This window comes from Ammospiza caudacuta, chromosome 1 (genome assembly GCF_027887145.1).
Source record: "Ammospiza caudacuta isolate bAmmCau1 chromosome 1, bAmmCau1.pri, whole genome shotgun sequence".
Classification (NCBI taxonomy): domain Eukaryota; kingdom Metazoa; phylum Chordata; class Aves; order Passeriformes; family Passerellidae; genus Ammospiza; species Ammospiza caudacuta.
Genome location: NC_080593.1, coordinates 195940 through 220949, shown reverse-complemented (window position 1 = coordinate 220949; position 25010 = coordinate 195940). Strand labels below are relative to the sequence as shown.

General features: G+C 53.2%; 2 protein-coding genes across 3 annotated transcripts; both read right to left on the bottom strand.

The window, feature by feature from the left end:
- Window positions 1-5351: 5351 nt before the first annotated feature.
- On the bottom strand, window positions 5352-13817 carry ASB10 (ankyrin repeat and SOCS box containing 10). 2 transcript variants are annotated; one of them, XM_058815985.1, is made up of 6 exons: window positions 13507-13817; window positions 11770-11856; window positions 9010-9277; window positions 8029-8533; window positions 6219-6332; window positions 5352-5983 (listed from the first exon to the last, which is right to left on the bottom strand). In XM_058815985.1, the coding sequence occupies exons 1-6, from the start codon at window positions 13796-13798 to the stop codon at window positions 5798-5800; spliced, it is 1452 nt and encodes a 483-aa protein (XP_058671968.1). In that variant the 5' UTR covers window positions 13799-13817; the 3' UTR covers window positions 5352-5797. The 2 variants fall into 2 exon arrangements, with proteins under 2 accessions (XP_058671968.1, XP_058671979.1); XM_058815996.1 differs by lacking the exon at window positions 11770-11856.
- Window positions 13818-20928: 7111 nt separating this feature from the next.
- Window positions 20929-24043, bottom strand: LOC131564484 (late histone H2B.L4). The gene is made up of 3 exons (XM_058814942.1): window positions 23980-24043; window positions 22261-22418; window positions 20929-21591 (listed from the first exon to the last, which is right to left on the bottom strand). Exons 1-3 carry the CDS (start codon window positions 24041-24043, stop codon window positions 21355-21357), a joined length of 459 nt encoding a protein of 152 aa, XP_058670925.1. The 3' UTR covers window positions 20929-21354.
- Window positions 24044-25010: the final 967 nt, after the last annotated feature.

Here is a 25010-nt window from a genome sequence, read left to right as displayed (position 1 = left end):
GGAATCTGATAGAACCAGTACAGACCAGTGGGGTCAAAATGAAGGAAACAGGTTAAGTCAGAGCTGTCCATGAGGTGTGAGTGGAGTTAGCAGAAACTAGAACTTATTGTCCTGGAGCCAAACACAGTCCCAGTGGTGACAGCAGCTTGTGGCAGCCAAGTGAAGGTTGAGAGATCTGTAATTAATCGGCCTGATCTCTTTGGGACTGGGCTGAGCTCCATGCAGATGAACCCTGGTCTGGGTTAGGGCAGATCCCCATGCGATTTAAAAACAACCCCTGAGAAAAGAAATCTACATCAACCATGATAACCTATTCTAAGATGCAATTAACTAGAAGATTAATTGTCCTTGCTATTAAAATTGTCTCATTTTTAGTATGTGTTTGCCCAGCTTCAGTTTCCAGCCCCTGTATCTGGTTTTACCTCCAAATGCCCCTAGGAAGGCCTGACAGTGCTGAAGGAGCCCTCAGGGAGGCTGAGCAAGGGGGCACAGTGGGGTCCACAGTGGGCGTCAGGGGACAATGAAGGGGTCCCTGGCACTCTTTGGGGGGTGGCTCTCAGCCCCTCCTGCCCTGTGACCCCTGTAATGGCGAACAGGCACCCACAGCTGCACACAGGGCTGAGGAGCAGCTCTGGTGTGTCCAACCCCCTCAGCTGCACAGGACCCACTGCAGCAGCCCCTGCAGCCTATCTCCCTGCAGCCCATCTGCCTGCAGCCCAGCTCCCTGCAGCCCAGCTCCCTCTCCCGGTGCTGCTCTGACCCTCCTCTCTCTCAGCCTTTCTGAAATCCCCACCCCTGAGCAGAGAAGAGAGACCTGCAGCACTGGGCACCTGCCCCAGGTGTCTGTGTGCAGCACACATTCTGCATAATGAAATCCAGTAACTCAGTAAATATTTCTGCTCTGCATTTGAAACAACTGTGTGCAGTATTCATATTTTACAGTGGTAATGAAATACTTTCTATTCCATCAGTAATTAAGGAAGATGCTAAACTGTGTAAGTAACAATTTTTATAATGTGCAGAAGAAGAGCTTACATCCAAGAGTATTTAATTGGCTAATGAGTTCACTGAACCATTTATTTTTTTTCTTTATAACAAATCATGGCACACTGGGGAACTTAAGATTACTACGGGGAAAAATACCAATGTCTTGTCAGTATTTAAATGTGTTCACATGGATATCCAAGAAACTACAAAGCAGTTAGTTCAACATACCTCCCAAGCAATCACAGACAAGCATTCAAAGGATGTCCTGGGTAAGTCAGTGAAAACTAGAATCCAATTTAATGTAATTTGAAGGAGGTACTTTCAAATTATTTTACGTAACTTTTTTTATAAGCGTACAAGTTTGATAGAGCAAATGAGAGAGATGGGGCATGCTTAGAAATCTGTAAGTCATTTGACTAAGTTCTGCATGGCATTCTAATAAGAAAAATTAGCTGTATGCTGCAGTTGGTGTCCTCAGTATGAACAGATCCAAAAGAACTGGGTGGCTGAGGAGACTTATCTTGCACAGCCTTTGACAGGTGTCTCTCTAGTGCTATTCTCTGCACATATCAGTGCTGTATGCTATCAGCAATCAGGGAGAAATAAAAAACAATTGCTGATAAAATTATTGGAATGGATAAAAGTGAATTGTTGGGATGGTAAAAGTAAGAGGTGCACTTGCTCAAGAGAACCTGATCTGGGTTGCTGCAAACACCAGGCTGGGGAACAGCCGGGTTGGTTGCGTTGCAGTGTAAGGTGCAGTATGTACATAGGAATGGGGCTTCACTGTAATTCAGGGACAGTATCAGGGGTGTAACAGGTCTAAGCAACATCAGAGGCTGCAACATCTGCCATGGAGCACACACTGGCTGGAGGGCATCGCTGCCCAGGCCTCCAGCTGGGCTGTGAAATGGGCAAATCCCATCAAATATGGGCAAATCCCATCAAATACGGGCAAACCCCATCAAATACGGACCCAGGGCTCCTGAGCATTTGTGTGATCTCAAGTGCCCAGCAGAACGGCCCCCACACAAACACTGTGCACAGCTGTGCACAGCTGTCCTCCCTCCATCTCAGGGGATGCAATGCAACAAGGAAAGCCCAGGGAACCCCTGTGTGTGGAGTCAGGGCTGGGTGACAGCTTCCACACAGGAACAGCTCAGCTGAACACAATTCCAGCCCAAATAAGGGGAGAAATAGCACAGATCTGTGTAGTTTTAAGTTGTATGATGAAGAGAAACAGAAAATTGTTGCCCATATGTTCTTACATGGCATCAAATGAAACATAACAGTGACAGCAGAAAGATAAAGAGAGGGAGGTGATCAATGCACTGTGCAATTCTTCTCTCCTTCCCATAAGGACATCAGAATGATCAAAGCTCCAAAAAGTGACTGGTCAAATTTGTGGCAGAAAAAAAAAATCTCTCCACAGCCAAAAATTACAGAGATGCTTCTTGGACTCAAAACTACCTAAGAAGCAGGTTACAACTCAGGGTGAGTACAGACATGCTGGGAAAGAGCTTTTCTCTGCTGGCTTTGCCTGTAAGTACCTTACTGTTAGCCCTCATGACGGCCTCTCATGCTCTTTACTGAGGAACAGGAAAAACTGAGTGAGAGTCAAGCAGGTGCTTGAGGCTGGGCAGCCTGCAGTGTGCTGGCTGTCTGTCAGAAGGGATCCCAGGGATGGGCAGGGCTTTGGCTGCACAGGGAGGGTCACAGCAGGACCCAGTGGCTGCAGCTGGGTTGGAAACTCCTGTCTGGAGCTGGGATGGCTCTTTCCAGAGCACACCACTGGAATCGCTGCGCTGAAAATGCAGCAGTGGACTCACATCTCCCCAGCCACTCCTAAGGGTCCATCCTGCCATGACTGCTCCGCTGACAAACCCGGGTGGATGCTGGAGCAGGAGCACCAGCCTGTGCCCAAGAGACATTTCTAGCAAACCCAGGGCACAGAAGGGACTGGCAGCTGCCCGTGCCTGCAGCACACTGATAAAAACACACCAGAACCATGTGTCCCTGTGCTAACAACCCCCTAGGTTCAGTGTGCTCAGCAGACACCACAGCCCTCCCACTCAGGATGGTTAAATTTCCTTGGCAAAATTGTCCCCTCGAGTACATCCAAAGCTGCATTAGGAATTTCCCCTTCAGAAACCTGAGAAAATAGCAAAGCTTGTTGAGTTGCCAGAATGTGCTCTGGAACATTAAATCTTTTTAAATCTGTTATTGTAAATGTTTTTGAAAATCAATTGCTAATCAATTAGCATAACTGAGTTGAAGTCAGAGCATTTGCAGTCAGCCTGCATCTTAGCTTGAACCTTTCTGATTGTTTCCATTTGCCAAAGGGCTGGAGTTCCCAGAAGCTTTTCTGGTGGATTGGTTTGATTCAGTTCAGTTTTTTCCCACCAGTTGCATTGGTCATGCGGTAAAAGGTTCTCCCTTTTTCCTACCAGCCTCACATTCCTTGAAGAATGTTATCCAGGAGTATCCTTATGCATAATGAACTCAGGCCCCTTTCAATTTTGGTAGGAGCACAGACAAACCTCAGTTTCTGGAGATATGTGGCCAGGGATGGCCTATTCCTCTCTCCACCCACCTGACCTCAGCCCTCCCAGGCACACCAGCATGCTCTGTCTGCAAATCTGATGGCTCTGGAAGGAGGAGGAGCCCTGGAAATGTACCTGCAGCCCCACGGTGTGTCCTCCATTGCAGCAGGTGCCTGTCTGGGCCACCTCCATGCAGGAAGGACCAGGGAGTGCCAGAGCTCCGTCTGCCCCTGCCTTTGCAGAAACCAGACCCTGTGTGTTCACCTCTTCCCACTGGAGGAGCTGGAGCTGCCTCCATCAGCCTCAAAACTGGCAAAGCAACCAGCGAGACCCAGGAAGCAGCTGTAAGCCTGACAGCCACAAGTAACAACTGCAAAATAAAGCCAACTGTGAAATTCAACTCTTCCCTGTTCTGAGGAGGTAGTACTATGGCTGAGCATGCATTACTGAGCACAAGTTGATGCAGGCATAGGGACAGTGTTGGAGAGAGGGGTGGTGTACCTGTCCAGGTGTGCAGGCTGCCTTCAGAGCAGGACACCAGGCCAGGCTGAGGCAATCCCAAATTGTGCTGCCACCAGAAAGGGCAGACCTTCCTGTTTCTGTTCGTCCTTTGCTCACAGACATCATCTGGCTAAAAATGAACTCTCTAAAGTGGTGATTAGACTTTGGGAACAAGATCTCCAACCCTGATCACATAAACAGATGACCTGAGCAGACAAGCAGGTTCAGCCAGTAGGAAGGAGGTAACTTCAGACTCCCTCCCCACACTGGTGCAAGGGAGATGCACCACTGGCCCATGGTGAGAGGGCAGGCCATCATCCACGTATTTCAGAAACTTTGGCTCCCCTGTACATTTCATGCCAGTTTTGCAGATGGTTGTGGTCACCCCAAGCCAACACCTCACCTCTCTGACCCTGTGTGTCATAAAGCACATATCCTGAGATAAACCATCTCTATGCTGCAATAGCACCTACATAAAGGCAGGCACAAGTGCTTCCAGGCACCTTGTGTGCACCTGTAGCACATGAACACATCCCTGTTGGCATTCCTGCTGTGACACACCAGCAGTGCAGGCACATTAGGAACAGCAGGATCAACCTCTCAGTGTGGTTTGGGGCTCACATCACCAGAGCAGCAGGGCTGAGGGCACAGAGCTACAGCCCCTGTGCCCAGAGAGGCAGGAGCAGAGAGCACCTCTGGGTCTGTCACACAGCTTTCCCCTCAGAGCAGCATGTTGCAGAGTCCTGCTGTGGCCGTGGCCGTGGAGAGAGGCCCGGCAGAGCAAGTGCAGCAGGAGGAGGGACCCACTGCCCTGCACACCTGTGCCAGCCACAGCCCTGGTGCTCGGGCATTCCTTGAGCCAGAGGCAGTAATGCAGCTTACAGCAGATCTTAAAGGAGGGATAGTGCCTCCTTTTCTTCATAACTGTGTCTTATGTCTTATGGCGCAGGACAAAACATTTCCCTTCACCTTGTCGAGGGAGTGGTGCAGCCCAGGCAGTGTGACCCTGCACAGTGTGACCATGCACTGTGCCCTGGCTGGGAGCAGCAGTCCCAGGACACATTCCTTCCCACCACCAGCAAGGTCCTCAGTGCTGCACAAGCACAGCCACCCTGCCCCAAGCTCCTGAGCCAGGTAACCCAGACATTGCACCTTCATGAAAGGGGCTTGACTGAACACCCACCACACATTTCCCTCTGAGAAGCAGGTGGGTGCACAGCTCTGAGTGCACATGCCACCCCCCCTTGGCATGTCAGGTGAGCTCTGTCAGGACAATCTTAAAATAAATGAATTCATGCTCAGGTTGGTTTGGTATAAAGAACAGGATTTATTCCAAACACCTTTGGTTACAGACCAAGCAACTTGACTAAAGACAGGACCACAGCAATCATCCAGGGCACCAGAGTTGCCTAGTACAGTCTAGGGTATTTGGATTTGGGATAGGGAATCTGGAAACCTGCTACTAAGCCTGTGATCCTTGCAGTGTCTTTGCTCCTTGTACCACAAAATTCCCTGATTCCCATACCTCCTTTTGTTAGTCTGGAGTCTGTCTGGATTAGCATGGACAAACAGAACACTCCCAAATAGGTGCATGATGCCGAGCACAAGGCTGGCTGGGACTGGGACCCAGCAGCAGGCCTGGCACAGGGTGCTGATGTGGCCAGGCAGGATGGATTGAGGGGAAGGGGGGAGCTGCAAAAGCACAGACTGCACTGGCAGGTGGAACATGTGCACAGAAAGGCACAGCAGGACTGGAATTGCCACCCCTAGTAGAGAACATCCTCGAAGCCGAGCAGCAGGAACTGGTGCAAGGCACTGGGCAGATGCAGCTGGGACAGGACCAGCAGCAGCCGGCCCTCCAGGAGGCTCCTGAGCGCGCAGCGAGCCAGGTGCTGCAGGGAGCGAGGTCTGTGCCCCAGGGAGAAAAGGGACTGGTAGAAACATGGGTATTTCTACAGAGAGAAAAAAGAAGCAGAGGCATGCACTGCTGAAGATATCACCCTGGGAGCAGAGGTAGAACCAGACATCCACTTGCCTCACTATGGAGCATCCTCCCCATCGCCAACAGCCCCATCCCTGTGCCTGCAACCCCCCTGGCCAGCCCCAGCTCCACCCAACCCTCCCTGGCAGAACCCACCAGGGCCTGGACACGCGTTCCTCAGCAGCAGCCAGCACTGGGTCCCTTACCTGCACCACCTCTGCTGGAACTGCTGCCAGCCAGTCCTCGGAGACGCGCACATGGCTGTAGCTGTTCACCAGGGCCTCGATGACACGCGGGCAGCTGTGGCAGCACCGCAGCACCTGGCATGGACAGACAGACGCCTTGAGAGGCCACCTGGAACAGGGGCTGGACAGTGCTCAAGGAATATAGCAGGGATTGATTAAAAGGCCTTCAAAGGATGCACCTTGGGCAGTACAAGAGCCTGCCTGAGCCTACACCCAAGATGGACTCCGAGTCACAGGTTGTCATATTTTTATAAGTTTTGGTCCATTTACATATTGGGGTTAATTGTCCAATTCCAGCTCTAGGTTATGCAGCCCCATCCTCCCAGTTTGCTCTCCTCAATTCACTGTTGTTTACAGGTTTTGGGCCTGAAGCTGGAATGGTATCCTTGGTTCTGGGGCTGGAAAGGGATTGTTTTGTCTGACTAAGCTGTGAAGAGAGCTTGCTAACACTTTATGTAAAGTTCAGAGTTATACACTAATGCAGTACAGAGTCTGGAAAATATGAAAGCTAAAACTTAAGGCATCAAGAGCAGGTGATCATCATCATTTGGCAAGATCCTGCAAGTCCCACTCACCTCCTAAAGTACTGCTCAACCAGATATAGTAAATCTGGTGAACTCCTGTCCTTCCCTCATTGTGACCCAGGAGAGAAAAACCAGTGCAGGTATGGAGCACCAGAGCATCCCTCCTTGCAAAGAGGAGGGCTGAGCCATCACTCAACATGCACAGCACGGCTGCCTTCAGCACAACCCACAGCTCCTCCTGAGACACAGAGACCATCGTGCATGGCTGGGGTGATGAACCCCACCAGCTTCACTGCTGCAAGGAGCTCATAAACACCAACACTGCTTTGAACCAGACTCCTTACCTCACACTGCAGTAGTTAGAGCATGAGCCATTCCAGGGCAGGGACGGGCATTCACTTTGTGATCAGACAGAGCACAGCACACCATGCCTCTTTTGAGGGCCACACCAGGGCTCAGGGATGCAGGATTGTGCCTCTTTGGCTGCAGAGACATCTGTACCTGTGTCTAGAGCAGTGCTGGGCCCACGTCAAGGGTGGCACAGAACCGCAGAGGACTTCACAGGTATTTGTACATCATCTCTGGTGTGTTCCACACTGGTGTAGGTGCAGGTGACACACCAGTGCCGTGTACCTAGCAACATTTCAGCCTTTGGAGAGCACCCCACCCAGGCAAAGCTGCACAGAGGCAGATTTCCCTGGCTCCGGGCTGCCACTCCCCATGGCCCAGGCCAGCAGTAGCTGTCAGAGTCTATTCTGGCTGTACCAGTGATCCTCATTATCTGGCGTTAATAGGAGATTAATTAGTGTTAATTGTTGATTTTCCTGTATTTTCCCAAAGGGGAGAGCAATCTGCTGATCTCCGGGCTGGGTAATTATGCAGTGCTCAGGAATTAAGACAGGAAATTAACCCTTTGTCTGCGGGTGTTTTGCAGAGACAGCAGGAGCTGGAGGGTGTGCCCCCGAGAAGAAACGCCTCCAGAGGAAAAGGACCAACAATTTCTAGAGCAAGTAATTATGGAAACTGGGGTGAGTGCTGTCTACACAGCTTAGCAGACAAGCAGGAGAGTAATACAGCAAAACACACCCCAGGAGAAAGCATCAGGGATTCCCATGCCAATACCGGCAGTTCTCCCGGACAGGGCAGGGCAGCGAACAGGCTGCCTTGGAACAAGCCCGGCTGTGACAGGAGGGCCCAGGGGGCCCTGGTGCTGCTCACAGCCTTCCCCTCCCGCCCAGTCCCCGCACCTTGAGGAGGGAGCCCGGCCAGACGCGCACGGCGCCGTGGTTGAGCAGCGCTCGCACCACGAGCTCCGGGCGGTGCTCCCGCCGGTAGGCAGCCACCTGCAGGATGTTGTGCAGGGCCGTGTTGCCGCCGTAGTTCATGACATTGACATTGGCACCACGGGCCAGCAGTAGCTCCGCGATTTGAGCGTTGGCATTCTTGCAGGCCAGGTGCAGCGGGTGCTGCCGGTCGCGGTCCTCGGCGTTGACACTGGCACCGCTCTCCACCAGCAGCTGGCACACGCGGTAGTAGCGGTCCATGTCCTGGGGCTGGTGCTGCTGGGCACAGGCAGCATTCAGCGGCGTTTGCCCCTCCTTGTTCCTCAGCTCCAGCTGAGCCCCGTGGCGCAGGAGCAGCTGGACGTGCTCTGCCAGGCCGTGCCGCGATGCCACATGCAGCGCTGTGTCCTGCTCCTCCTCCGTCTGGCTGTTCACACTGGCACCGTGCTGCAGCAGTTCCTGGACACACCTGTGTGGGCCAAGGCGACTTGCTGGCCATTCCTCATCTCCACCTCCCAGCAGCTCCCACAGCTGTACCATCCCAGCTTTTCCCCAGAGTCCGAAAATCCCTGCTCCTCGTGCCCTGGAGCAGTGTTTTTAAGCCGGGATGACTGGTGAGCAGAGATGCTGCCCACCCTGTGCAGCTAACTTTGCACAGACCTCCCAAGTGTTGTCACACCTGTGCCTGCTCACACGCACAGCGGATCTGCGCAGGAACACCCTGAACATTACAGTGAGACCACTGGCTCCTCAGCTGCGCCCGCTAGGGACATGAGCTTGCAGTCACCTGCTGGAGCTCAGGGCCGATCCCGCTGCAGGAGCAGGCACCAGGGCCAGCCCGCTCTGCACCCACCAGCCCACCCTTAGGGGTGAGGAGGGACCCTCCCACACGGGACTAGCCTTGAGGGGCGGGAGGCTGGCTGTTCCCCGGCAGGCAGGACTCACCCGATGGAGCCGGAGCTCTTGCAGAGGTGCAGGGGCCGGTGGCCCTGCTCAGACACGGCCTCGGGGTCGGCCCCGGCGCGGAGCAGCAGCCGCGCGCAGGCCGCGCTGGCGGCCGCGCAGGCCTCGTGCAGGGCCGTCCTGCCGCCCGGGGCCAGGTCCACGGCGGCGCCGCGCAGCAGCAGCAGCCGCAGGCACTCCGTGTAGCCCCGGCCCGCCGTGATGTGCAGCGGCGTGGTCAGCTCCTGCTCGTAGCTCAGCGACCACAGTCCTGCGGGGAAACAGAGCTCAGGCAGCCACGTCCAGCCGCGGTGCACAAACACGTGCCCTTTTCCCTGAGGTACATCCCCTGAGAGACGGGTGTTTCCCCTCAGGGAACATCAAGGCCCTTCCCTGCAAGATGCTGCACTGGGACTGGCCCCAAGGCAGAGATCCCTGGAAGGCGCTCAGGCCACACAGCCGTGCAGACAGGGAGCTCCAGGGAGCCGCAGAGGCTGCTCTGGGCAGCGTGCCCTTCACCTGTGCCTCAGGGGGGACACGGGGCTGTTCTTCTCAGGGGTGCAGCAGATGGAGGGTCTGGGGCACGAGCAGGGCTGATGGCAATGAGGTGGCTGGGCCACACACTGTGTGTGAAGCACCACAAGCACAAGGAACCAGGCTGTAGAGATGTGTCAGAGCCAACTACCACACACACAGGGATTCAAACAAGCCCTGAGCAGGGTGCAGACAACAAGCTACAGCAGAGCTGGACATCTAGAGCCTAGGAGAGAGCAAGGGGCTGAAATGTGCCAGCTCTCAAAGATGCTGACCCAGCACAACCCACAGCTGAGCCAGTGCTTTCTGCTGGCTGACAGCCTGCAGATGCTACAGGGAAAATTCTCCTTAAACTGTGCTTCTTACTGCCTACCCAAACTGAGCTGGAGATATCCCAGACTGCATGGTGTGTTCCACACTGCATCCTCTCAGCTCCTTCTTGCAGAGGTAGTACGTCACCTGTGTTTTCCAGGGCCAGGTTCAAACTGCACCGTCTCAAAGGTCTAACTCCTGTTGTGATAGCCATCACAGGCTGTCCTGTTGTGACAGGACCATTTCAAAGGTCTAAACCATGTTGTGTCAGTCTGGCACAACCCGCAGTGGGAGCCCACAGCTCCCAAGCACTCAAGACAATCCCTGTGGCAGGGACCAGGGTTCCTGGATGCACCCTGTGCTCTCAGAAACAGGAACCCCTTTCCACAAGGAACAATGGGGAACCTGACCACACCTCCATGCTCTTGTTCCTGTTCCCACTGCTCTGCAAGCCAAGGAGCACCCGTAACCCAGAACCCCAGCAGCAGTGCCCTGCAGCACACAGCCCAGGCTGAGCCCCACTGCAGCCATGCCCCACTGCACACATCCCAGGCTGAGCCCCACTGCAGCCCTGCCCCACAGCACACAGCTCAGGCTGAGCCCCACAGCCCAGGCTGAGCCCCGCTGCTCCCCGTACTCAGCCCGCGGGGGTTGAAGCGGTAATTCTTCCACTCTTCCAGGTCGCTGCTGTCAAACACAGTGCTGGCGCTCAGGTTGTTCTGAGGATCTCCGAGGATCTCGGCTATGGTGCCCTGATCCCCAGCCAGCAGGGCCTGCCAGAACACCTGGGCAGGGCCATGTGCCTGCCGTGTGCGGATGGGCTCCTGGCTCTTGTCTCTTCTGCCTGTGGTGCTGCCCATAGCACCCGAGCAGGCTCTCCCCAGAGAGCAGGACAGGAGCTGCCGGTGCACCCAGCCAGGCTCTGAGGCACAGCCCCACCGGCAGCCTTGTTTGGGCTGAGAGTCTGCCTGCCTGCCAGACAGCCCAGGGCATTCACAGGGAGGGGAACACATCACACCCCTCTCTGGCTCAGGCTGGGCACAGCTGAAGTCTCAGCTGTTCTATTCCAGGAAACCTTGTGACCAAATGCTGGGGCCAAGAGGCTGATAAAGGCTCTCCACTCAGGCAGCAGTACCTCATCAGTGCCCTGCTGTGAAGGGGAGACCATCAGGGAGGGCAGGGGAGCTTGACGGGTAGAAATGGGGACGAAACATTGCTAAGACGACAGAGATGGAAATGGTTTCATGCCTACTCAGTGTATTGCCCAGTGCTGCCCAGACCACAACAGCATGACCCCAGCAGCTCCATACACATCTCCAAGCCTTTGTTCACCTCTTGGCTCCGCATATGTCTCCAGCACTGCCACCCATCTACCAGTTGCACCTGAGCCATTGGCACTAGGAAGATTTTAAAATAAGCTACAGGACAGCTAGTTTTAATCAAAGCCAAATAAATGGTAGAAATAGGTAAAAGGATGGGAAAAGTTGGAGGTAATTATCTTTTAGACCCTCCCCACTTCCTCCTCTTTCTTGATATCCAGCCTTGCACAGAGCCCCTGCACAGCTTTAGTGCTCCCTTTCAGCCCTCAGACACTCCCCTGGCTTGGCTGCTCACTGCAGTGCTGTCACCTGAGCTGGTGCTTTCCTCTGAGCCCACTCGGCTCGCACAGCCAGCCTGCCCACCCGGCTCACAGCAGAGCGTGCCCTGCTCACTGTCATCAGCACCGTGCACATACCGGCCACACCATGCGATCCAGAGAACATGTCAAACTGCATGCAAGGCTAGTGGAGTTCAGTCTAATTTTGTGTCATGGAACTACTCAGATCATGCAGCTAAACACCAGTTAAGTGACCCCAACAGACCACCAAGCAACAATTACCAAAAGACCAGAGTTGAGTGTAAGACAGGGAACTTTACCCTTCTCAGTAAATGAGCAAGTCCTATGCTGACAGCATCCAGTTTGCTCTGTGTGTGCAAACTTCACCTTGTCTGACTGAAACGTACCTACAAAAAGGTAAAGAAAGGGAAGCACCTGGCAGATGTTCGCACCTGATAGGACCCTCTATTTACACAAGGATATAAGAAGGTATCCCATGGGAGCCTGAGATTCCCAGTCACACACCAGGGAGGCAGCAAGTGGTGTAAGTATCAGTGACACCAGACAGTTTACACTTCCTCTGGGCACCTTAAAATGCCAGCAAGGTGATCTAGGAAGGACAAGGTCACTAGAACCTACCGTTAAGGTCACTGAGTTCTGGGAACCTGTCCCTGCATGGTCAGTGAGATACAGAGACAAGCCTCAGGTAGCATGAAGGTTTGGTTTGGTTTTTGTTATGTATTCTTATCTGACAAATTTGGCAGCACATTTTTGCTCTGTGCTTGAGGAATAATCTTGTTTGGTTGAGTTTTTCACGTCTTGAAACTTTGTTGGTTAGAGAAATTTCTGCATGAGGTTGTTTCATGTTGTTCCATTTTCTCTGGGACACAAACTTTTACCAGCAGAGAGCCTGGCTGCTCCAGTGCCTGCCAGCCTGGCACAAGACAGGAGTTACCACACTCAGTCTGTATTTTACTGACTAATTATCTCACTTACACAAAAGTGATTGTGATTTCAGTGATTTCATTTCTAAATAGACTGTAACAATTCAAAACCCGGGTCTTACAAATCTTGCAACTCAGTCAATAATCTTCCCCACTCTCCAGTAGCAGCATGTGCATTGGCAAGCCCACGCACCCCGTTTGTCTCTTGCTGCAGTGGATCCCCACAGAATGCTGTTGTCTGTCTCAGCACCAGGACATTTGGCCTGCTCCCCTGGGAAAGCAGAGCTTTCATTTCAGCTTTGTCAACAGCTCTTCCATTCTCCTATGGGTGGCTTTTGCCACCAGCCTTCTGTTGAGGAGGCTCTCCACCAGATTTGCCCTAAACCAGGACAAATACAGTTAAAGGCCTTCCCCACTTGACGCTCTTAAATTCTGGGAGTCTGCCTGCACCAGCTCACCAGGTGACAGCAGCAAGAGCAAGGGCACACCCAGGCTGCCCAGCGCACCTCTGCCTTGGACACACACACCAGCTGCACTGCTTACTGAGGAGCTTACAGACCATACTGATGAGAAGGCAAGTAAAAGTAGCCCCAAGATGTGCCTGGACAAGGTAGAGATGGACAAGTGAGATGTACAGATGGAAAGAAACACCAAGAATGATCAGCTCCTGCCTCCTGTCACTGAGGAAAGCTTGCTTCCACCATCTTTCTCATAGACTGGACTTCTGCTCCCCTTGTAAAATCTGTGTCACAGAACAGAGCAGCATTCTGGTGCCTCTCCACCCATGCACACTCCCCACTCACAGGTATTTCACATCCGTCCCAGCAATCTCTAACAGGACAGTCCTGAGGATGCGCTTCTCCAGCAACTCTTCCAGGGGCCCCATTCTCATTATTTCCCAGTAGATCTGCCTCATGCCACCTTCAACAAGCCTGCTACTACCTGTTGTACAGCCTTGGAGACTTCCTTCCTCACACTAAAGCTGTTCTTCTCAAGTCCTTCTTCCACCACTGGGGATTCCTTTCAATATTTTTCTCAGGTGCCTGAGCCCTATCCTTGGACCACATCCTGGGCATTTTCTATCCCCACCATGTCCCAGTCCCTCCTACCCACCACATTTGCTGCTGGTCCAGCGCAGCACATCGCCCCTGGTCTCGATGATGAGATTGATGGCGGAGCTCTTGGTGAAGTACTTCTGCACCATGTCCAGGTCTCCAGTGAAGAGTGCATTCTGGACCAGCAGGTCCTGGCACTGCAGTGGCTCCAGGCGGCCGAGCTGGTGCCCCCAGCCATGTGGGCTCAGGCTGAGCTGGCTGTGCTGGGACCTCACACTGCAGGAATCCTTCCAGGGAGCCGGCTGCAGCCGACGCTGAGGGGCAGGGCGGAGAGGAGAGGTGCAGTCCATCACAGGTAACTCACCAGAGGAGGCTGAGCCACACAGTGAACGAGCTATTACAGCAAAGACCCTCTTGCTCAAGGGTTTGTCCTCTGCAGGCTGCTCCTGGGTTCCAGCTCCCCTGCATCTGGCTGGACTCAGGCAGAGGCCTGAATCACCCAGTATAAATAGCCTGGCTTGGCAGCTCCTCATCACCACCTCCCCTTCTTCCAAGAGCTTATTTTCAGCTGCTGGGTGCAATCACCAGCACGGACTAGGTGCAGAGAGGGGTGGCAGGCAGCCTGGAATGCTCTTTGTGCTTGCTGGCTCTGCAGAGAGCCCCTGCTCCACATAGTGCTCCTACTGAGAGACAGGCAGAGCAAGGTGGGGCAACCATGGCAGGGAGGCAGGTGGGAGAGGGCACTTGGGAAAGGCCTGGATCAGACTCGGGCTCAGAAGTCATAAAGTCCTAAGGACAGAGCTCTTCCCCACAGGGACCAAAAGAGCCTGACCAGTACCACACACCGCTCTGGAATCAGCCCCTTCCTGGGCAGCAAGGCTGGCTGCCCACAGGGCTGGGCAGGATACAGAAGGGCAGAGGGGGGAGCCCTGAGAAAAACGCCTTGTGCAACACTGTCACATTGGTTCCAAACTGTAGCCAAGTTCTTCATGGTGTGGCTGGAGGTGCTGGTCAAACAGGGAGCCAGACTGCTTGTGTTCCTGTTGGCAGCTGTTTCCAGACCAGAGCAAAGAGAGCCTTGAAGCTGAAGAGGGTCCATGAACCAGTCCCAGGACTGGGATCATGCCAAACATTCCCATTGCCACAGCACAGCTGCTCTGTGCCAGTGCAGCATGCCCTGGTGCTGGGCTGGGAGCACATTCTTCTCCTGAAGGACGCAGTGGCTGCATGTCCAGCTCCACTCTGGAACCCACACTCGAGCTTCGGTCTCCTCCAGCCACGTGAGGGCTCATAGCAGCAGCCCTGACTGGGGGAACTCTGAGCACAGGAAGTCTGGATTCCCTAAGACATGAGGAAGAGGACAAACTAAGAACTCCTAGTTCCTCTCCAACTGTCCTTACAACTTGTGCTGTTCCTGGAACCAATGCCATCATTTTCACCCAGCTAGGGGCTTGGGACCAGAATCCCAAACAAGCCCCTCTCACTCAGCACTGTTCCCACACCCAAGGCCATCCAGGAAAGGTCCCTGGGAGGAGCTCCCCCACCCATTACCCCTGCTCACACTCAGCATTTCACACTCCTGGGTCTGCACGTCCTTGACTGCACCAGCTACCCTGGACATTTTCTCCCATTCCCATGGCTAACAACAAAAAAATCCCTAAAACCACTTCAAACAAACCAATCAACACAAAACTACATACAAAAAACTCACACAGAAAGGAAAAAACAAAAAAAAACCACCGAAGCCACAAAACACAAGCAGACTCCTTCAGCATGTCCAAGCCCTGCACCCACAGGTGCCAAGCAGGAAAGTCCACAGGGACACTGAGGCCACTGAGGGTCCTCAGCTGCTGGCAGAGAAAAGGGTGCCAGCAGATCATTTCCAGCAGAGCCATCCATTTCCTAGCGAGAAGAACAGCCAGCTGGGTCACTGAGAAAGAGACAAATGTCAGAATACAACATCTGTAAGTACACCTGGGGCTTTCATCCTCACCCCACTAATGTTTGGTCACAAGGCAGCACTGAGAAAAACCACAGTGGAGACCCTGGCTAGGAGAGTCTGAAGATGGTCAGGAGGAAGAGGATAAGGACTGAATACTGCCCTGTCCTCCCACAGAGGATTTCCATCCTGCATGGCTTGAGGGTGCCCACACAGCAGTCAGAGAGAAACAGAAAGAGCAGCAAGGCCACTCTCCCAGCCAGCACTAACCAGCACCCACAGAACCACTGCTGCTGCTCCATCAGCTCCTTCACACCAGTCCCTCTAGCTCATGCATGGACATTCAGGGACACAGGCTTGTCCTCAGCTTCAGAGCCAGCCCAGGACAGCTGACACAACTCCAACAGTGCCCTGAGCACCCCAGCTGAAAGCCCTGCGGCTTCAGGGTCAGGAACCTGCAGTGACACAAGTCAAGGGCTGGTCAGAAAGCGATCACAGGTGAAGGCCAGGAGCCCTGAACAAGAGTTCCATCACCAGGCATGGCCCACACACCTCCATTCCCATGGACAGCACCCAGGTGCCGTGACCTGGCTGTGCCTCATCCCTCACCCCAGAGGACACCACATCTATCTTGTCACATAAATGTCTCCATAGGGCCAAGCACTGCAGCCATGGTGGAGGAGAGGCATGCAGAGCCTCGGAAGGAGGCTGTGGGGAGGGAGCAGCGTGCGTGGAGACGAGCCTGTAACGAGTTTGTAATATGCATGTGTGGCACGGCCCGCGCAGCGTCATCACAATGGCACAGGCACTTTCCTGCCTCATTGCCTCCCAAATGGATTTTAAATATCATTCCGAGGACACAATTATTTAAAACGCTGAACTAAACACTCACTAATGGGAAAACGGCGTGTGGCCTGCAGCAGCCATTCCTCATGGGGCCACTCTGCCCATGTCATCCTCTCCTCCAGCCCTACACCCGGCATGGGGCCACATGGCAGCTTCCTCCTCCTCTTCCTCAGAGGCCAAACAGGGCACCAGTGGTACCTGTGCTGAGCCCAGGCCAGCCCATTGCTCATGTGAGAGCACACCTGGTGTCCCCATCCCAGTGACCTGCAGCCGCAGAGCAGCTTCCAGGCACCAGGGACACTGTGAGTCACCCCAGGGCTCCAGGTCAGGGTCACCTCACCAGACAGCAGGTCTTCCTGTCTCTGCCCAGTATGGCATCAGGTAAGGCAGGGCTGCACTGGGAGAGGACAAGGATGAGAGCAAGGATGCCTCCTGACCCCCTTTATATGGCCCTGGAAGTTGTGGTTTGTGGTTACAACATAAGATTTACCTTTTCACTTAGTCTGAATACCTCCCACACCCCAGGCACAATCCTGAGCAGGGGAGATGAAGAAAGCAGCATTATTGTGGGAATCCAGAGCACACAGAGCATGAAAAAAAGAAAAATCCCAAGGAAACAAACTTTTTGTAGCAACCCTTGCTGGGGAGAACACAGGTGGAGACAGCTCCAAGGATGCTCGGTGCCCTTACAGCACTGGCAGCATCAGGGGTGACAGAGCTTCAGGCAACAGTGCATTGGTGATGAGGGAGTGCCTGCCTGACCTTGGAGTATGCCCCCTCTCCTTTCCTCTATGCAGGGATTCCAAGGCCACCACAAGCTGCCAGCCCTCAGAGACAGCAGCCAAGCCCAGCCTGAACAGAAGGGAAGTGACCCAGAGCAGCAGCATTCCCAACACAAGCAGCTGAGCACACAGAGGCTGATAGTCCATCCCTGGAACCCCGGCTGTACATCAGAGGTTCATATTTTAACAGCTTTGGCATCACCAGGGCTATCCATCACCAGCTCATTTTCCTCCTGTGCTGTTTGGAGCAGTGTCTGATGAGACACCAGAGCACCACCTGGCAGCACGGCTGCCAAGGGACACTACATGGCAAGGGGAATGCACACAGGTCTGCTCACTGCTGCCAGTGAGCAGTGAAAAAAGCTCCCTCCCCCCAAACCTGCTGCCCTCCTGACAGACCTCAGGGATGCTCTGCCTCCTGCTCCTCCTCTGTGTGAGAGAAAGAGCACATGCTCTTAAGCCACTGCTGTCTCAGAGAACAAAAAACAGAGCACAGGCACTGGGGATATTTTCATGAACACTCATTCAGCACTATAGTGCTCTTTTTGAGAGGTTGAAGAAAGGGACAAAGGAAAAAAAATGTTTCTAGCCCACAGACACGCACAGCTTAGTCAGAACACAGACATGGGGCCAGGGACATGCAACATCAGAGTGATTAAGTGTTGCAGCACTAAAAACTTGCTGTGAGATCTGCGAGGACACAGGCAGATCTGGACAAAGACAGACTCTGTGGAGCAAGGCAGCCCCAGCACACTTTGGAAGAGAACCTGCACAGGCTCCAAGTTTTGTTTGTAGTGTAACCTGAGTACTTCTGAGTTGTTCTCACAGTGACCAGTGCTCTGTCACCGGGCAGCAGAGCCTAAAAGCAGCTTTGCCCACATCTCACGGGAGCCACAAGCCCGGTGTGAAAGCAGCTGAGCTGAGGCATGGCTCTCAGCAAAGCTCATCAGCTAAACACAGGGTGAGGCTTCAGGGAAAGGCAGCCTGTGTGACATCCTGTGCAGCTCCAGGGGGACTAACTGTGGGGAAACGAGCAGGATTCCTGCACAGCAAGAGAGAAACCCCTCACACGGGAAATGTGAAAAGGACAGTGTGGCCAGGTTCAGCGCTGAACTCCCTCATTGCAGGAGCAACCTCCTCCTCCTCCTTCTGCCCCTCCGTGCATCTGCACTCCCTGCCGCATCTCCGAGGAATGCAGGGATCTAGTAAGAGGAACGCGAGCTCAATCTCCAGCTCCATCCTTCAGGTCTTTGTTGGGAGTGGGAGGAAGAGGGGGACGTGACACGAAGCAGGATGCAAAAGTAGAGCACTGGAGAACGAAGCACCTATAGCTTTAAATCCTCACTCCTCCAGGGCTCACCCGGTGCTCGATATTCTATCAGACATCTGCAGGAGACAGCCTCTGACTTCTCATAAACCAGCACCTTATCCACAGAGCCAGCCAGGCACCTGCCGAGCGAGCTGGGCTGCCGGCAGAGGAACGAGCACGGTCCCCGGGCAGTGCTCCGAGCTGGGCTCGGGCAGAGGGACCCGGGGAACCTGCTCCGAGCTGGGCTCGGGCAGTCACAGACAGCCGGGCAGGGCTCCGATCCGGGCTCCCGCTCCCTCGGCAGGGATGGATCCCAGCTCAGGCAGGCAGAGGGACCCATCTCCAGGGCAGGAGCAGAACTGCAGCTCCGGGCTCCTCAGCGCTGCCCGTCCCTCAGAGCGCGGCTGAGCAGCTGCTGCAAAGGGAAAGAAGCTGTAGTGAATGCGTCAAAACTAAGGAATGTTTCTCCGTTGTCTCCTCAAAGGTAAAGGTTTGTAAGTTAAAGTTTTGAACTGCCTCCAATAATGAACAGAAACTGGTTTATTTTAGAAAATGAGGCACCCCCTTTACTGGTCATTAAAAGAGCTTGTAGGTGATACATGAGGCAAGCAAGTAATAGACTTTTCATACATCAGGCAAACTTGGCCAGATGCTAAGGAGCAGCCAAGGACATTTTGGCAAGCAAAGATGAGGATCTCAATATTCCTGCTGTTGATAGGAGGTGGCTGTGACCTTGCACGTTCAACATCCTCTGTAAGCAAGTACCTTACCTGCCACAGGGGCTGCAAAATCTACAAAATGATAAAGTCTTTGCTGTCCTGGCTGCTCGTATGAGGCTTTTCGTGCCTCACCCTGCTGGTCTGGCTCTGCTCCCTCTCTGGCTTGCTTGCCAGCTCTCAGAGGGAACCCAACAGGCAAAGACCCATCACACCAACACAGATCTCCCCCACTGCACTCTATAAGCCAGCTCTGGACCCGTGGTGGTGCTCACCCCTTTCCTGTGCCTTTCAAAATTATTCTTGGGATTTCCTTCTTTTTTTCTTTGCTTTTCTCTTTTATGAAGAAAAAAAAAAGTTGAATTATTGCTTTGCTTACCAACATGTAACCTCATTCATGTTTTAATCTCACTTTCAGGTATGTTTAGAGCCCAGTTCCTTTCCACAATTATGGATCAAGGCAAAACTTGCCTGTCCTCACCTTAGGCCTCCCACTCTTGGGCTGGACTCTCACAGGCCTGCCTCCAAGCCACGCATGCAGCTGAGCATCCCCACAGCTCTCTGCCCCTGGTGCCAGCACGCAGCCTCTCCCACAGCACAGCCACCGCCAGGGCTGGAGGGAGGAAAACAGATCCCTCTCCACTGCTGTCCTGCAGCCAAAAGGAAGCAGAGCCCCCAGCAGAGCCCTTGGCTCTCTCGCAGCCAGCCCCACTCCGCAGCAGCAGGGTCAGAGCTGCAGGGAGATGCTCAGTGCTGCTGCTGCCTCCTGTGCCCTCCCCAGAAGCATCATGCACACCCAGGCTGGCCCCCACCAGAGATCAGCATCTGTCACAGGTCATGAGACCCAGCAGCACCTCACAGGCTGGGGAAATCCAGGATTGCCCCATTTGCTGTCACCTTGACACTTCACACAGCTCTGGTTCCTCCTGGTACTCCCACCCTGATAGTGGCTGTGAAGATAGGACATTAGAACCAGGCATCCAGTCCCACCCTGGAGCTGACAAAGGTCACTGCAGCAGGTTGTCTAGAGAAGTTATGGATGCCCAAGCCTCCAAAGCCAGGCCGGACAGGCTTGGAGCAACTTGGTCTAGCAGAAGGTGTCCCTGCCTGTGGCAGGGAGGGGGACCTGGAGGGGCTTTAAGGGCCCTTTCAACTGAAACTATTGCATGATCTGCACCCAGAACATGGAGCACGCCTTTTCTTCACTGCAGCACAGACCCTGAGGCAGCAGCTCTGTGTGGGAATCCCCACACACCCCAGGAAGGTGCTGTGCTTACAGGGCAGCCAAGCAGCCACCACAGGGCAATGGCCCTGGACACAGCACTCAGCCCTGTGGGCTCCATGTGGACAGACAGAAGTGCGCCCATGCTCCCTTCAGGGCCCTGCATCCCTCCTGTGAGAAGCACTTGGGGATCAAGGAAAGGCAGTGAGGGTCAGTCATGATATGATGGTCCAAGGCAGAACACAGGACACCCAGCCCTAGCTCAGTTTAGAGCCCTGCAAGATAAAGCTCTCTTAAAAGGCACTGGAAGCAAGTAGAGATGATGGCCACATGTCTAGAAAGAAAAGTGTGTTTTTTTCCTGTCAGTGAGCTCATTTTTCTTCAGTTCTGCCTATGCCAGAAAATGAGAAAGTTTTCACCAGAAGGAAAAAAAAAAAAAACCCAACAAAAGCCCCCACAAAACCAGCAAAACTCAAACTAAACAACAGCAATAACAATACACAAAAACAGCTAACAAGGAACAATTCTCATTTGCACAACCCACCAGAAAAAAAAAAACCCAGACAAAGGACAACAGCTTTGAAAATAGTTTATAAACATTAGAAGAACCCTTTATCCAGTGGTAATTTGATCCTATTGACCCAGAGAGATTTAGCATCTATTCTGACCGGTATAAACTGATAACTTGGGCAGAAAGACCCACCACAGTTAGGAAGCAGTTGAAGAACAGCGGGACAGTCAAAGGCAGCAGAGGTTTTTAGCAGTCAGGAATCTGAAAGCCATAGTAAGGATTTTGGAGAACTGCAGAGAACCCACTATGCTTCCCACAACGACCCCAGCTTTGCCCAGGCACACCCTGTGGTCCCTGCTCCTGGTTGCACATGGTTGTTGTCAAACAGCAGCTGCTCTTCCAGCCCTCCCAAGCAATCCCCACGGCCACAGTTTAAAGTGTCTCACAATTTGTGATGCCAAGATTAAAGCCACGCCCTGTATTTCTATGCATTTTTTATTTGCAGGCAGACAACGCGAGGTTCCTCTTTCTGAGCTGAGAAAGAGCCAAGGCCTTTCCCGCAGGAGGCGGCGCGCCTGGGGTCACTGGCCGCTGGTGTACTTGGTGACGGCCTTGGTGCCCTCGGACACGGCGTGCCGGGCCAGCTCCCCGGGCAGCAGCAGGCGCGCGGCCGCCTGCACCTCGCGGCTGCTGAGGGTGGCACGGCGCCCACACTGCGCCAGGCGCGCCGCCTCCGCCGCCAGCCGCTCCAGCATGTCGCTCACAAACGAGTTCATGATGCTCATGGCCTTGGACGAGATGGCCAGGTCGGGGTGCACCTGTGGGACACAAACCGCGGCTCAGGGTCCCCCCCAGCACCTGCAGGGAGCGGCAGCTCCGTCCCCTTTGCTCCAACTCCAAAGGCACCCGCAGCTGCCACCCCGAGGGTTTCAAACCGTGGGCCACTACAAACTCAGGACAGGCTCCCATAGTGCTGTAGGAGTTTGGGGATTGCACTGGAAGGAGCCTTCTTACAATCCCTGTGAAAAACATGGCTGTGAGGGATGGAAATACTCCCACCTACAAGTCCTGTCTACAGGCTCATGCTGACAACTGTGGCCTAGAAAACCCATGGCCACTTCCAAACATGCTCTCATATCCCCATCAAGAATCACCAGACATGTACTCACAGGGCCAGAAGCAGCTATTTCTACAGTACTGACTTTCATGAAATTACTTCTTCAGGCAGAGCTAAGCACCAGAGCTCATTCCCCCTAGGAAACAATTTCTGCTCTGGATCCACCTCTACTACCCCTAGAATCCACCCCCTCAAATTCTAAGCTTCAGCTGGGCCTCTCCTGTATCTGCAACCACACTGTTTTTTCTTTCCCCATCTCTCTAGAAACCCAGATTTTTCTTTTCCATGCTCTTTATGGCACTAACATACAAGAGGCAGAAGTTACCTTATGTACAAGGTAATTTCTAGCAGAAAACAAACATTTACTCACCTGCTTCAGTACTTTGTAAATGTAGACTGAAAATGCTTCCTTTCTCTTTGGCTTCCTCTTAGATCTTTTTTCCCCAGAGGCAGCAGCACGACCACGTTTCTTCAAAGGTTCTGGGCTCATCTTAATCCCCAACAGAACAGCCAGCAAGTGCTGTGGGGCTGGTTATATAGCACAGGACTTACCCTGCCTCAGTTGCAGCCCCCAAGAAACAGAACAGGTACACACCTGCGGCTGATGATTCCACTTTGCACTAAATGAAAAGCAGCTGGCCTGAGAGGAGCTTGGAAGTGACAGATTCAGCTAAACTTTCAGACCTGAGAAGTTTGAGTGTAACCGGGGCAAAGAGGGGCAAGAGGAGAAGCATCTGATTTACAGGGGACAGCATTACCAGAGAAGAGCCATGCCCAGGTAAAAAAGGAGCTTGGTGAAAGGAGGGATCTTGCTTTGGTGCAAGACTGTGAATTGGAGTACTCAAGGTACTCCAGAATCAAATGGAATCACATCTGTTCTATGGAACAAGTAATGCCATCAGGGGAAACGCAGTAACTGCAGGGAGCATAGGTCCAGAGATTAAAGGATGGCACTGTAAACATCCTCCCAGCCCAATTTCCCCTGCTACCTAGCCTGCTCTTGGGATCCCACCTGCTGCACACAACAGGCAATGTCAGGAGGGGGGCGGTGGAGGGCTGACACCCCAGGTGTGGATTGATCTGTCTTGGAAACCAATGATTACACTACTGAGGGTAAATGTGACACAGGATTTAGGCATTGCCAGGAAAAACGTGCAGCAGCATAGCAGGGACATGAACAAAACAGGGTTTTCTGTACGTTGGAGAGAAAAGGAAGCCTTTCAGCAGACACTACTGCAGCCATTTCATAAAGGGATGACACCAGTATGCTTGTGTGGTGGGGGAACACACTTTGTTTGGTGGGAGTCTCTGTGCTGGCAGGTGGAATCTCCTGCTCAGGTACACACATCATACTGGCACAGCCTGAGCAAACCACATCTGCCAAAGAGTGAGCCTGGGGGCCTAGTCATCAGTCAGTGCTCCTGCTGCTGCTTGTGCAGCCCACAGTGTTCCACTGAATCCCTTTACTCCCCCCTGTCCTCATGGGGAGGCACCTGATCACCCTCCCCTGGTGCGCGTGACTGTCACAGTGACAAGGGGGGCAGTGCCACAGTGGGGTTCTTGCTCCCAGACACTGAAACCTTAGTGATCAGGCAGTGCAGGCTGCAATGGTCGTGTCAGTGCATCTGTGAAGGAGAATGGGCTTGTGGAGATCTGGCATCCTCTTGAAACAGGAGTGACTAGTACTGGCAGTGAGGAGCAGGGGACATCACCACCTGTGCTTCCTAAGGGGCCCTGTGTTGTCAGGAGCAGTACAGGGCCCACCCTGGGAGGGACATTCCACCACTCCTTGCAATGGGAGCTGTGTTTCCTTGGCCACAGCACACAGGGAGGGACTCCTGTGCTGAAGGAGCTTGGGGCTGTTGTATCCCTCCCCAGCTACCGCCCTGTCTGTGACACACAGCCTTACACAGTGATAAACACACAGCTGTCTTTTCTGAAAAAAACCCATTTAGCTGGAAGGAGCCCGTGGGTGGAGGAACAGCACCTGGTCACTCAGCATTAGGCACAGGATGTCTTCACACATCAAGGGTGGAGGTGGTCCACAGAGCAGTACAGCCAGCCTCGGACCCTCAGGTTTGGGAATTACCCTCTGTTTCCCTGGACTGCATGGGCTGGAGGCTGTACAGGCTGCTGTGCTGGGCCTGCCTCATGCTGCTGCTGCTGGTTTATGGGATATGGATCCACCTGCAGCACACACACAAGGGAATCCCACAAGCCTGCACCTGCCCCCTCTGGCTGTGCTAGAGCCAACCTTGCTTGTGGACAAGAGGCAAGTGTGATTGTGCAGGCACTGGGTCACTTCTTTTACAGAAACGACCATCCTAGCACCTGAGGAGCAACTCTTGTAATTTATCAACAGTTTTTCTTTTCTGTAAAACCAGCAAATTCTCAGCTGAAACAGCCTGAAGTGGCACTGCCTCAGCTTATTGCTGTCTCTGAGATCAGCGCTCCAGGACATGTCACCCGCAGCTGCTCCAGCACAGCCCAACACACTATCACCACACAACAAAATGAGGTTAAACCAAGGCTGCTAAAGCACATTTATGGATTCCATTTCACAAGTCCTGCCCTACTGTCACCCCTAGTGCAGCTACAGCTGCTTTTGTTTCCAACATGTATCTGTGGCCCTTGTTTATACATCAGAGACGTGTAAGTTCCTCTCTTAGCAGCAGCAGAGAGGTGACAGAGCTCTTCCTGGCTCCATGAGCTACAACAATGCTCCAACTACTGCCCCTGTCATCCCAGCATCCCCCAGCCATTCTCAGGATTTACCATTCCCAAAGAACTCAGTGTAAGATTGTATTTTCCATTTATTACTACAGATCTGAAATGTACTGAAATTTATTGTTGCCAAATCTTCGGTAAGAAAAAGAAGTTCAGGACAAATAGCTCTAGCCTCAGTGAGGACTCTGACCTCACCATTCTCAGAGCTACTTCACAACCATTTCCAACTCACCAGCACCTCCTACAACCTAGAGAGGAGCACAAACAGACCTGTATTAATCTATTATTGTTAAACTTTGTGGCCCATCAGTCTTTTGAGTAATCACTTCTGTGAGTTTTCACACCCTCACTCTACCTGAAAACTTCCAAGTCCTCCACTGTGAGATATTAATC

Coding starts and splice junctions, on each gene's coding strand:
- LOC131564484 (XM_058814942.1), bottom strand. CDS start 24,043: ATGAGGCAGGCCCAGCACAGCAGCCTGTACAGCCTCCAGCCCATGCAG. Junction 22,419..23,979: donor GCAGTCCAGGGAAACAGAGG/GTAATTCCCAAA, acceptor CTATATAACCAG/CCCCACAGCACTTGCTGGCT. Junction 21,592..22,260: donor TTTACAAAGTACTGAAGCAG/GTGAGTAAATGT, acceptor TGTGTCCCACAG/GTGCACCCCGACCTGGCCAT.
- ASB10 (XM_058815985.1), bottom strand. CDS start 13,798: ATGGACTGCACCTCTCCTCTCCGCCCTGCCCCTCAGCGTCGGCTGCAG. Junction 9,278..11,769: donor TTGCTCATTTACTGAGAAGG/GTAAAGTTCCCT, acceptor GTTTCCCCGCAG/GACTGTGGTCGCTGAGCTAC. Junction 8,534..9,009: donor AAGAGCTCCGGCTCCATCGG/GTGAGTCCTGCC, acceptor TGGCCCACACAG/GTGTGTCCAGGAACTGCTGC.